The sequence below is a fragment of the Ammospiza caudacuta genome, chromosome 4 (assembly GCF_027887145.1).
Source record: "Ammospiza caudacuta isolate bAmmCau1 chromosome 4, bAmmCau1.pri, whole genome shotgun sequence".
In the NCBI taxonomy this organism is placed as follows: domain Eukaryota; kingdom Metazoa; phylum Chordata; class Aves; order Passeriformes; family Passerellidae; genus Ammospiza; species Ammospiza caudacuta.
In genome coordinates, this window is record NC_080596.1 from 28,347,547 (window position 1) to 28,360,278 (window position 12,732).

Genomic DNA, 12,732 nt, shown 5'->3' on the forward strand with positions numbered 1-12,732 from the left:
TAACTAAATTTTTACTGTTTTCTTGCAATAGTTGAGTCCTGCCTCTGAAAGTAGCAGGCTACTTTGAGTGCCCAGTAGGTGACAACTGATGGCTTTAATGCTCATGGCTGTGCTCTGGATTTTCTATGGATGGTTTCATGTTGCAATATTTTGCACATTAAAATCACAGCCCTAACTGTGTGAAAGCTGTTCCAGCTCTACAGGCAGGTGGTGCCTTTTTCAGTAGGTCTTACTTAAGCTGACTTCTGATGTAATTAATATTGCTTCATAAGGAGATATATATTTTATTTACTTTGCTGGCACATGAAAGTTACATTAAAGCCAAAGAATAGTAACAGAAATGAGAAAAATAACATTTTTGATAAGAGAAGATACCCACTACAGAAGACAAAGCAGTGTTGACTTTACTTTGCTCTCCTGGTTTTGTAGAGGTTGGATTCAAACTTATAAAATTATCCTGCAGTGACAGAACTGTATTTACAGACTTTCATTTTTTATCAACAAAAATTTCACATCCCTTTCTATCGCTCATGCCAGCAGCAGCCTCCATGCTTTGCAGAAGTCTGGCTACTATAATGTGTGTCTCAGCATAAGCTGAAAATCCATCCAAGAAGCAAATTACTGATCTCCATAATGCTGCAGCAAGATTGCTGCTGGAACTGAGTTTGTTTAAAGTCAGCTTGGCTAGACCTGCTGTATCCTACAATGATTGGGACTTGCTATCTGAAGGGCTTTCTGAGGGAGAAGATGACTTAGCTGGCTAAAGGTGACATACCCAGTCCCATTTTACACCATAAAATTTAACAGGTGATTTTCAAAGGCTGTTGTAAGTAGCAGGACCCCTGATTTTTTGGGAAAAGCTTCCCTGTGACAGGAGATAGGTCCCAGTAAGCAACAAACCAAACAACTGAGTAAACATTGCCAGAAAAAAACCGCCAACATTTCCCTAGACAATTACTAGGAAATTCAGTCTTACATGCTCACAGCATGAGAGAGATGTCTCAGTTAAGTCAGCTGAAAGCTCCATATGAGAAAAACCCACCGATTTTAGTATAATATAAACTGAGATTGCTTTTTGTGAAAATTAAGATGCCCAGCTCAAAGAAAAAAAAAAAAAAAAAACAACAAGAAAACCAGCAATAACAGAAAATTGTATCACTCCTGGAGATGTTGTGTGGTAGTTATGGTGGCTCTGTGCTTCAGAAACCATCCATTCTCTAGGTATCCCAAACCTGCTGGAAAGCTCCACAAGTTGGTTTAAGCTGAGGAATGGACTAAGTATGTCTATTCCCTATCCAATCTTGTCAAAATGACTGTTTGTTTACAAGTGTCTACAAAACTGTATCAAAGGTAAAGTCCTCTTACTGCACTGCAATGTGTCTCATTGTTACTAATTCCTGGGTCCTTTCCCTGAGCTCTTCTGTGAATCAAATTGTTTTCATTTATGGAATTTCTTACTAGCTGTTATTTTTAAATGAGACTTTGGTTTCTCACATGCCTCGTGGAAATAGAGGCAAATGTGAAAAACATCTACTGGAAAAATCTCCGTACTTCAGCAGGCCCAGAGGATTTAGTAATCAGCATGAGATTTTCCTCCTCTCAATTACTGACTCTTTTGTTTTAAAAAAATAGCACTAATACTAAACAAACAAACAGAAAGCCCCAGTTGCTCCTCTTTCTCAGTATTTATTTTTGGATGTCTTCCAGAATCATCTTTTAACTGTGATTGCTAACATCCTGGGCTAAGACAGCATTCAAAAGCCTCAATATTTCTAGATGGGCTTTGGGAATTTTTAAATTTTATCTATTTATTTTTTTAATAGGGAGGAACCAATGTTCTGGTTCTGTTGTTTGGGGGATTTTTAAACAGAAAAAGCAGCAGGATGCAAATGGAAAATTAAGGACTGATTGACTGACTCCAGTGTCTCTCCAAAAGCATGTCAGTCATTTGTTACAGTGAGAATGAGAGAAACGTTCTGGTAGAGACTGTAGAACTCTGAAAAAAATTAGTAACTGCCATCCTTCCCTGTGAGAAACCTTACAGTTTAACACCTTCAAGTTATTGCTTGTGAGTATAAGACTCCTCAAACTTCAGGTTGGCTGAACTTGTTAAAATAAACAAATTCCCGCTTCATTTCCGCTTGCTGATGCACTCAGGAGGAGGAAGCTGGCCAAAGACACGGCCCGTTGCAGGTTTATTCAGCCCTTCAGTCATGGAGGACTGGATAAACAGACTGCAGCTCTCATGCCTTCCCCACCCATCACCAGCACCCGGTGAGAACTGAGCACTTCCACACTCCCCAGGCAGCAAGGCTTTGTAGCTCATTTCTGTACCCAGTTCTGTGGGGCATACCATCTCTTTCCATTTGACAAAAAGAAAATGGCATGGCTTGGGTGAAATTGGAAGCCTTGCTTCAGCCTGACATGGACCACTGATCCCTGACAGTTCTTCACATGGCATCTGCTTTGTTCATCTTCTGGCCCAGGGCCAGCAGTGACTGCTGCCAGGGGGAAAGAGGAAGACTTTTAAGCAGGAATGGGAGGAGGAAAGGATCAAGTGCTGTCCTTGGAAGAATGGAACAAAAAATTTAAGCTGAAATTTGCAGAATGTGAAGAAAGGAAATACCGGCTGATCATCTGGGTTGGCTAGAATAAGATTCAATAAACAAGTTAATGCAGGAGTTTAATAAATTTACTTTGTAAAAAAAAAGGTTCAATGCAGTAGAAGTCAAGGTGACACTCTAGAAAAGGAGTGAAAGATGTAAGAGCAGAAAAAAGGTATGATGCCTTCAAATCAATCTTGGCAACATTTCTTTTTGGGAGCTTGAGCTTTCTGGAAGCAAACTATGAACACTCTGAAAAATAAATGAATTCCAGGAGAGAAATCCCCATTTCAAAGCTCTGACACACTGTGTGGAGGGCCTTATATTTTATGAGTATTCTAGAACTGATTAAAGGCCACTGCAGTGAGGATCAAAGAAAATCCAACCAGACTTTCCTTACTCCCAAAGAGTGCATCTCCTCTTTTCCCCATTCATTGGCTTTCATGGACTTCACTGAATTCACTCTTCAAATAGTCAGGGTAAGAAGGTGTTGTTAGCCCATAGGAAAAATTCTTCCGACTGCAATAGGATGAGACAGGATGAGAGAGCTCCCATGAGATGCAGCATGGAGAGGAAATATGGGCAAGAGTTCAGTGAGCAGATTCACATTGTTTCAAATTAGGAATGATTTAAGTTATGACTTGAGGATGACTTTTCTGAATCACATTGACACTGTTTTTCAATGCCTGATGTCAGGCTCTTAGCTCATAAGTAATAAATTAGGAACCATGTTAAGAGAGTGTAAAAATAATCAGGTTTTCATAAAAATATAAAACCCAGTTTGTGCCCTCTGAATTAAGCAATATAGATACAAGCTAAGCTGAAGTACAGTAACTTAATCACAATTTGAGATAGACCAGTAAGTGTGCAGAGAACTTCAATGCTGACAGATACTGAGTACAGGAAGTAGGAACAGCACTTCTGGAGTTAAATATATATATATATATTTTACTGCTGCATTTGGGAATTAAAGTCTTCCTGACAGTTGCCTTTGGCTTACATTACTAAACTAGATAAGATAAAACTACAGTCTAAACAAACATAAGCAGTCTTGTTAAAAAAAAAAAAGATGGTTGGTAGATGATGACTGCCAGCTAATGAAAGTTTAAAGCATCAGCATGACTGGAAACAGTGTTACATGAAGTGATCCCAAGACTACAACTTACCTCTTCCCTGTGATTCTTTATTGGCATACAGAGAATGCTCTGAGTCTTATACCCTGTGATCTGGTCAACTTCTGCATTGAATCTTGGATCCTGATACAAGAAAAAAAAAGCTATTTTTAGACTACTAGCTTAAAGACCGGTTCTTTTCCTTCCTTGGTTTATGAATTAAGAAAAGTTTAACATTTTTTTTGACTGTAACCCAGGATAACAAAGGTTCCATTACCAGCCAATAGTTATATAAAGTTGTTCCTATCAGTGTGGTAACAACAGAAAAGCATTTGTGTGGAACATGAGTGCCAATAGATTAAGACTGTTGCTATAAACAACAAAAAACTCAAGCCCTAGGAGAAGCCTTGTTTTTGAGCCTAGACCATCATTATAACAAATATGCTCATGGATTAACCATCCCTAGTTTACCTTTTATCATCAAGAAGAAATTGCAGTAATACACTAAAAGATCTGTGCCCACAGAAGAACAGTCTCATAATGTGGTTTGTGATTTTTTTATGAGAGATTGCTTGTTTCATTTTTTCACCTCAGTATTGAAAACTGAATAATGACCTCAACAGAACTGATTTCTTTAGTCCCAGCTTCATGTCTCTGTGCGCACATGTATCTATAATACATGTATTATAACCAAAACCAGTGTCAAGTTTGCATCTCAGCCACTTCAAGTCAATACAGCACCAAATACAGGCACTAAAATGGCAATATTCCAGCAGCTGATGATGTAGCAGCTTCTACTTTTTCAAGAGCTGCTGAAGACCAATTTCCTTGGCTTACCTCATAGGCATTCTTGATGTTGAGAGGCTGCCCTATGGCTGCCACGTGACCCACAATGCCCTTGTTCCACTCCAGGCGAATGCAGTTGTTGGAAGCTTCTTCCAGGGTGGATCCTTCTGCCACATCAAAGAGCCTGCTCACAAGGAACTTCTCGTTGGAGCTGTCCTCACACACCAGGAACAGGGAGTAGCGATCGGCTGCGATCAGTTCGTGGATGTGTAGGAAGATCTTATGGCAAAGAGCTGTGACATCTAAGTGACTAGAAATATCTTTCACAAGTTCTAATAGTCTGGAGCATTGATCCCCTGCACTGGTCTCAATCCTTGGAGATTGCAGAGGCATCTGTTCCTTCTTGTCAGAGCCAGAGAGGAAGCTCACTACTCCTACTGAGTCCTTGACAAAAATAGGCCTTAAGGGTCTGTCAAATTCAGAAGCGGAGATTTTCCTTGCTGGTGTCCCGGAGTTGGTGGTCTCGGCACAGGCAGGCTGGTGACAGGCACAGGCCTCACTCTGGGACTTGTTTCCCTCCTTGCAGGCTGGGATGGTGTGAACTCTCTCAGTAAACCATGCATTAACCATTTCTCTGTCAAACAAAACCAAAAATACAGCAAATGATGTGAATTGAAAATCCTCCAGCACATACTGGAAGCTAGCACCATGAGAGGATAACTAAACCTTTTCACACAGAGGATACTGATGCACCTTTAGACTCCTCTACATCAATATTCTCCAATTTTATGCAGCACTTAGCCCAGATTAAGCAGTAACATTTTCTGCCCCGTAAAAAAGCTATTTTTGCCTAGAGGACATACCTGAACAGGGCAGAGAACGACCACTTATGCTTTGGCTTTCAGAGTACAGATCAGAAGTTTGCACCGTCATTTTGTGACTGAAATGTTCCAGTCTTTTCCATTCCCAAGATGATTTGGATTTCTGTATAAGATTATATATATATATATATATATATATATATATATATTCATTTGAAGACAGAACTTTCTGGTTTTAACCTCTAAAAAGAACTTCAAACTTTAATTCTCTCAGTCAATCACCTGCAATCACCAGCAGTCCTTCCTATTTTTCTGTTGCAATATACTGTTTTTAAAGTTAACCTCCTTGCCCTCCAAGTTAATAAAAAATACTAGTTGGACGCAAAGCATAAAAGCTTTGCTTAAAAAACAAAGAAACTTTATTATTACCAATTCAACCCCTTTCAAAATAAGAACAGACTATTCTCATGCATCTCTCCTATTTCCTTTCCTTGCAGATGACACTCATTGTCTAACTCAACTCCAAATACTGAATAACCCTAAAACTGTATTTTTAAGTGTTCACCACCAATCAAAAAATGCCATGCATTTCTAGTATTTAACTGTGCTTCTCAAATTAACTTAGTACTAGAAAGCCAACCCTAAAAATGTCCTCCCTAAATACAGCATATCATAACATGAGTCCACTTTTTTTATCACAATATCATTTTCTCATCCGAAATCTGGGGGGTTTTTCTTTCAGGCTTTTTTTGTCTTTTGTTTGGTTGGGTTTTTTTAAATACCAGGCTTTTTATTTTATTTGCTTAGTGTCAAGGATTCCTCACAGCAAATGCCCTAATCTCAGAAGAAATAGGTTTTTGCTATATGACATAACATTTGAGCCTCAGAACAGCAAAAATCCTATTAACAAGTCTGATCTTTTGGAAACCTTTCATGGTGGTCATGTTTTAAATTTGGGATATTTTTTATTTACTCAGCAGACCACAGGAATTTGAAGAGTGAAGCTGAATGAAGCCATGGAAGTGAGTCAGGTTAGTCAGCTGCTGATCAGTTACACACATCAGTGTACATTACATATGAAAAGCACTGTCTTATTTTCCTTAGAGCACGCCTTTATCTTTGCTGTAAGATGCAATACTGCAAACACAATTGGCCCTTAACTCACAGCAAAGTGATCAATTAAAATCTAAAGTCCAACAATATTATTTTTAATAGCAAGCCATCCACAAAAGGAAACTAATTTGATTTCTGTTAGGAAGGCTTGAAAGAGTTTCTTCCATTGCCATTTGGAGACCTCAACTGTAGGAAAACAAAATGCTATAAAAAAATTGAAAAAAACAAAAAATGCTATAAAAAATTGAATTCATAAAAACCAATGATCCTCCTTTAGTTAAAGCAGTGATACCTATTTTTGTGCAGTAACCTCATGCAAGTGTTTCTTGCAGTGAAGCAAAGAACAACTAATATATCATAACAAATTTGACTTCAACAATATTACTTTCCATTACTTAAACAGGATAAACATTAAATGTGGGAACTGTGACCATTCATTACTGCAATGCATAATATGATTTGCATAGGACAGTGTCACATGTGCAAAAGTTGTTTCACTGAGAGCCAAAATAAGAACCTAGCATTTGGTTACACTTAGAATTTTCATTTATTAGACTGAATGAGAAAGAATAAACATTTTCAATTAAAATGACCCAAAATATCCTTAAGAAAATTAAAAAGCTAAAGATACAAAAATCTGTATGTAAATACAGCACAACCTCTAAAATCAGTGCAGCTAACTCTTGTTAGCAGGTGCATTATTGGTGGGCCCTTTTTGTTTTACTCTGATCACCTCAAAATAAAAAATAACCTGGAAATTTTAGCTTCTCCGAAACAAAACTATCATCCAGCACTAATGCTGCAGAAAGGAACTTGCAAATGCCAGCTGGAGGCATTTAAACCTCAGACAGAAGTAGGTAGGTATAGAAAATTGATAGTTTTAAAGAAGATTGCTGACTTGACCCAGATTCACATGTGTGCTGACTTCCTTTCTGAGCACTGAGGACTGGCATTAATGGAAGGTAAGATTGAAAAGTAGCAGTAATGACATGGTACCAGATGGAGGGGGTTCTCCAATGACTGATGAGGCTCAGAAGCCGTGTAATTGAAAATGCGCATGTTTGAAGGCATGTTTGGAAATGAACCTGTGCTGTTGTTGGGCAACTGCAATTTGCAGAGCAATCTGATTCACTGCCTACTGACTCCTGAGGAAAGGCGAATATAAAAAGCTATCCTTTTCCCTTCTCTTGATGTACACTGAATTTACATACACTGATGTGTTGATACAAGATGCAAGGCAGAGAAAGAGTCTGTTACCCTTCATGCATAAAAAGAAAAAACTACAGCAGAAATTTAATTTATCAGTAGAAACCTGTCATTTTGTTTATTCTTCAGTGTTGTGTTATGATTTCCCCAGGCCTTAATGGTGTAGCAATAGCAATCAGTAAGAACAATGTACTCTGAATGCTAATACCTGTTCTCAAACTGTGGCCGTGACAGCATTAATTTTTTACCCTCTTGCCTTTTTACTGCATAAAATAACCTCCATTTCTTATGGAGGTTATTGAGGGATGTGGAACACAGCTGTAATACCTTTCACATGAAAGGAATAACGTTGAACAAGAACTGAACTACTTGTTGGGTATCAGCACTGTTTATGAAGCACTTAAACATTGAACAGAGCTGTATGTGAAGCTGCATAATTATGAGTAACATATTCATGTCCTTTGATTTCTCTTGGGTGATGGTTCAATAATTTGCCAACATACTGCATGATTCTCAGAAAGCTCTTTAGATTAACACCAACGACAAATCCTTAACTAAACCGGTTAACAGGCTTGAGGTTGAAAGCCATGCTTTAAGTATTTTACTTTGGGCAACAGGAAAGCCATTCAAATTCAACTGGAAAAAGAACAGTGTTCAGTGACCTTTACCAAATGCCTCTTCTAACAAGGAAACTATTTAGCTCCTTTTACTCACCCAGTTACACACAGGAGTGGAAGAACCAGCATTTCGCATGAGCTGACGTATTCTAACTCAATTTAAAATCGCTAGGTGCCTTGACATGCGTCTGCTTGTTGACACTCAGGCCTATTTAACAATGCATGACAAGAAGGGTATTATGGCTAACTCAAGTACTCTCAGAGCACAGAATTAGCGCAGCAGATATCTGACACTAGACACGTCCTTAGCCACGAGTGAGGCTCCTGGAAATTAGCACCGAGTTCCATGTACAATTAAGATGTTATTTGAAAGGACTGCAGGAAGAAACCAACACTTGGGACTATTCATAGGAAGAGTCTTCAGTAAGCACTGGCATTGTCAAGAGCTGATTGTAAGGACAAGACTCTAGCTTTAGTTTAGAGGTTTCAGGAGCAGATACTGATCCACAGTGATCCATGCAGTTAAACTCAGTGTAGTGTCTCTATCCCACCATGGTAATCACTGAGTTGAAGAGCTACAGGACCCACATGCCCCACGACTGGAATGCATCCTTTACTGCACTGTGACCCTTTAATATGAGCCTTCACTCAAGAAAGACATAATTTATTCCACAGCTCATGAACAGGAATAGTAGAATATGAAGTTAGCAATTTTTAGTCATTCCTATCAGCCAAATCCAATCTTTCCTCTACGAAGCATGACAGTAGTGACTGCTGAATTTGGCCGGTGACTTCATCAGCAGATGACAAAACTGGAGAGGAATTTTTAAGTGATAGTGCTAAGAAGGGGATAAAAATGCAATGGCAGGCAAAACATTGAAGAAAAAAAGAAAAAAAGATGGTGTGATCCTCCCCTCTCTGTCACTGCTTATATACAAGAACAAGTAATCTGCAGTACATGAGACCTTGCAAGCTTCAGAAGAATTAAGACTTTGGCCCTGAATTGTTAATTGCTGCACAGATAGACCTGTCCCTAAAGCAAGAAGTTTTCAGTATTAATAGGCAATAAAACAAACAAAAAAATCAATGGTTGAGAAAACGCAGACACAAGGAAGCAACATGTCTTGAGCCAGGTCATGCAGGAAGGCACGTGTAGAGCTGAAGAGGACTTGGCTGCATTTCCTGTGCCGTGTGCATCAAACCATACTGACACAACACTAATGACTATGCTACTCATACACCAGGAACATGAAATAATTTATTGTACCCATCTTTGCTTCATTGTGATCATCTTCAAAGTACACAGCAGACTTCTCAAAAAAACCCAAAAAACAACAACCCAACCTAGTGGAGATGTTTAACAGCCAGGTTGCAATTGTCTTGCTTACATATAGCCTATGTAAGAACACACCAATGTGACCATTCAGCACAACTACTTGGCACCTTTGGTGGAAACGTACAAAAAACAGAATGCAAAGATAAATAACGCTGAGGTGCAACAACAACAGTAAAAACTGAGTGCTACTTACCTTGCACAAAGAATGCATAACACTCGCAGTTCCATAACAGAACACAGTAATAAGTAGTTTTCAATGAAACAGCAAATAATTCCCGGTTTTCCCTGTCACTCACAAACCACTCATATTTACCATGTATGATGTTTTAGTAGTTGTTTTAGCTTCTCCAAACTGTTCTGCTAATTTTTCATTCAAAGCAGCAGTTATTGGTAACACTTCTGCAGAGGGATTACAAACGTCCCTACCAGAAAATGCCAGCTTTCAAGTGTCTGAATTCCTGTAGCCTAATCCTGACAGTGCTGAAATCAATAATATTTCAAGCTAAACTTCATAACTGTTTTATCAATTGCCTTCCATTAAATAACTACTAGGTGTCTTAATATTTCTCTCCAGCATCTTGACATAATTTAGTCACAGAAATCATTTAAAGCATTAGCAAAAACTCCAAAACGATTCAGTTTTAGCAAAGGACTTTGAAATACAAAGCTGCTTGGTTATTATACTTGCCTTCCCATTTTCTTTCTAGTATTTCCAATTTCACAATCACATTCTAAGTGGTTTTGTCTCTTTTCTAGCAGTGGAAAGATTTAAAGAAATTGTATAAGGCCTCGTTAGATGAAAACAGCAAACAGACTGTAAACGGTAAAAGGAATGTTTTCAAACTGACTAAAATAGTAGATTAACAAAACACTAGATTTTTTCCTTAAACCCCTCCCAATTACAGTTACTGGAGGTGTCATTTCTCACAGTGGTAGGCAAGTAGTTCTGGAATATGAAATACAACAGTGCCAGTTTTTTAGCACAACTTGGTCAAATATATTAGCATACATTTAGCTTTAAACATTTCAATTGGCACAAATGACTTCTGTTTGAATACAGGTCTTAATTTAGAACATTAATGCTTGATTCAAACCATGCTCATGAGAGACTGAAATAACTTTTTAGAACGATGGAATTTTCATCTTGTCTGAATGCTCATTTTTAAAAAAATAGAAGGCAGAGGTGGCTTTACTTGTAGCAAAAGTATTCAAATTGGAAAACTAACACTGATAGGCTATTCTTGGCTATTTTCAAGTTTTCTTTAATAACCTAACTTCAAGCTTCACTTTTTACAAGAAAGCTTTCTTCCACTAAAGAGACTTTCTACTTGCACTATAAAGAAAGAAAGAATAAATCCTCAGGGATTAAAGTTAAAATTCTAAAACCTGACCTTTATTTCTCTTCCCTATGTTTGCTTCTTGTTCCCAGCCCATAAAAAAAAAGAAAAAAAATAACAATAACTAGGTACCGAATGGTTTTGTTGGGAAAGCAGTAAGACAATACCAGTAATTTCAGTGAAAAATGGATTAAGAGTTAACATGTGCTTGGAGACCTCACATAAATCTTCAGCACTGGTTAATTTCCACCTGAATTCCTAAACCAGAGTTTAAGTATGACTGAAGTGCAGAGGCTCTGGGATGGCTCTCTCTGCTGGGGTGAGTGCACATAATGCACAAATAAGTGGGAAAATACATATCTTTTACTAAGCAAATATACTTTGTGGCAATATTTTCAATGCCAAACCCAATGTGAAATTACACTCATTGTGTTATACATGAGGGCTGTTTGAGTAGGGCTTCTTTTCTGGCAGTTTACAAATAGCTCCTTCTGTATTTAATGCCCGTTTTAAAATATAGTTTTCTTCAAGTCAATCTTCTTCGAGTATAAATGAGAAAGCATTCTATATAAATTTATGTATGTTTCTTTTCCAGTAAGGAAAAGAAATACTTCTATACTGTGCTTTTATTAACTATATTTTTCCATGACAAAACCAAAACAATTTAAGGGTGAAAATGAAAGTAGGTGGTAGCATATTAGTTCACGTCAAGAATGTATTGCCTATATCCTCTTTACATGAGGGTTCTTCAGCAGATACCCAATACAGAACCTCCGTGATCCTCTATAACTTAGAAATCAAAGAAAGCTGTCAAACTTTCTTGAGTCTCCTGCAGAGGAGATCAAAAGATCAAAAGTACTGTAATATGGTAATGGTTAGCCTGAAACAGAAAGAGGCAAAAACTGTCAGAGTGGTTTGCCCCATCTTATTTTGTACCCATACTCTAAGACTCACCAGTGTATTTTAATTAATGTGCACACCCATTTGTTTCTTTATTGCACAGGGCAAGTGGAACTGAGTGAAAGCACATTCTCCTTGTAGCCACTCACAGTTTCTGCTGAATTGTTCATCACCATACCAAAGATACTGTGTAGGAGTTCAGCTTAGAGCTTTGGGGGAATTTAAGATGTAAATTGCTAGTAAGTGGTTTCTTATCATTTCTCAAATGACAATTTCTTCAGTCTATAGTAATAGCCGTTTTAAAGATCGTTTCCAAAATACTCCAGCTTTCACCTCACTTTATTTCCAACAACAAATGCCAGATGTAGTCAATCACATTTGCAACTAGGTGAATACTGGTAACATTCCTCAGCTTCCTGAATCAGTAGTTAAAATATTTTGGGAGCATCTTAAAGCTTTGCTGTTATCATGAAAGGCATAAGGAAGGATATTGATACATTATTTATAAGTGGGATACTATGAGCATCATTATAACAACAAGAAAACTTTCCAAGACTCAAACAGAAATTGATTTTTTTCCCTGTACTTAGATCTCAGAAAAGCTTGGTAAACATCCAATAAAACCAAGTAAGTGGGAGAAAATATTCTGACCCCCTGCATTAACACCACTGCTTCCTGTGGGTTTCAGGCTGTGGTCCCAAGAATCAGTGGGTCTGCAGCCCTCTCATTAATGCTTTACACTGGGTAACTTAGAAAATGCAGTCCCCTTGCAGCATATCCCAACTATCTGCACAGGATTCTGTGCCTCCATGAAAGCTACTGGGGTCCTTCAATCATGGAACTTCAAAGCCCACTATCTACTCACCAAGCTTATGTTAGGAGTGCTTATAGGAGTTCATAC

At 38.1% G+C, this 12,732-nt stretch overlaps 1 protein-coding gene across 3 annotated transcripts in view; it reads right to left on the bottom strand.

Annotated features, from left to right (window-relative positions):
* The window catches only part of PDE5A (phosphodiesterase 5A), a 104,781-nt gene that overhangs the window by 32,480 nt on the left and 59,569 nt on the right, over positions 1-12,732 (bottom strand). For all 3 annotated transcript variants that reach the window (XM_058803080.1, XM_058803079.1, XM_058803078.1), the window contains 2 exons: positions 4,553-5,135; positions 3,770-3,859 (listed from right to left, as the gene is read on the bottom strand). In XM_058803080.1, coding sequence (XP_058659063.1) covers positions 3,770-3,859; positions 4,553-5,135 — 673 coding nt within the window. The remainder of the gene's footprint in view (positions 1-3,769; positions 3,860-4,552; positions 5,136-12,732) is intronic.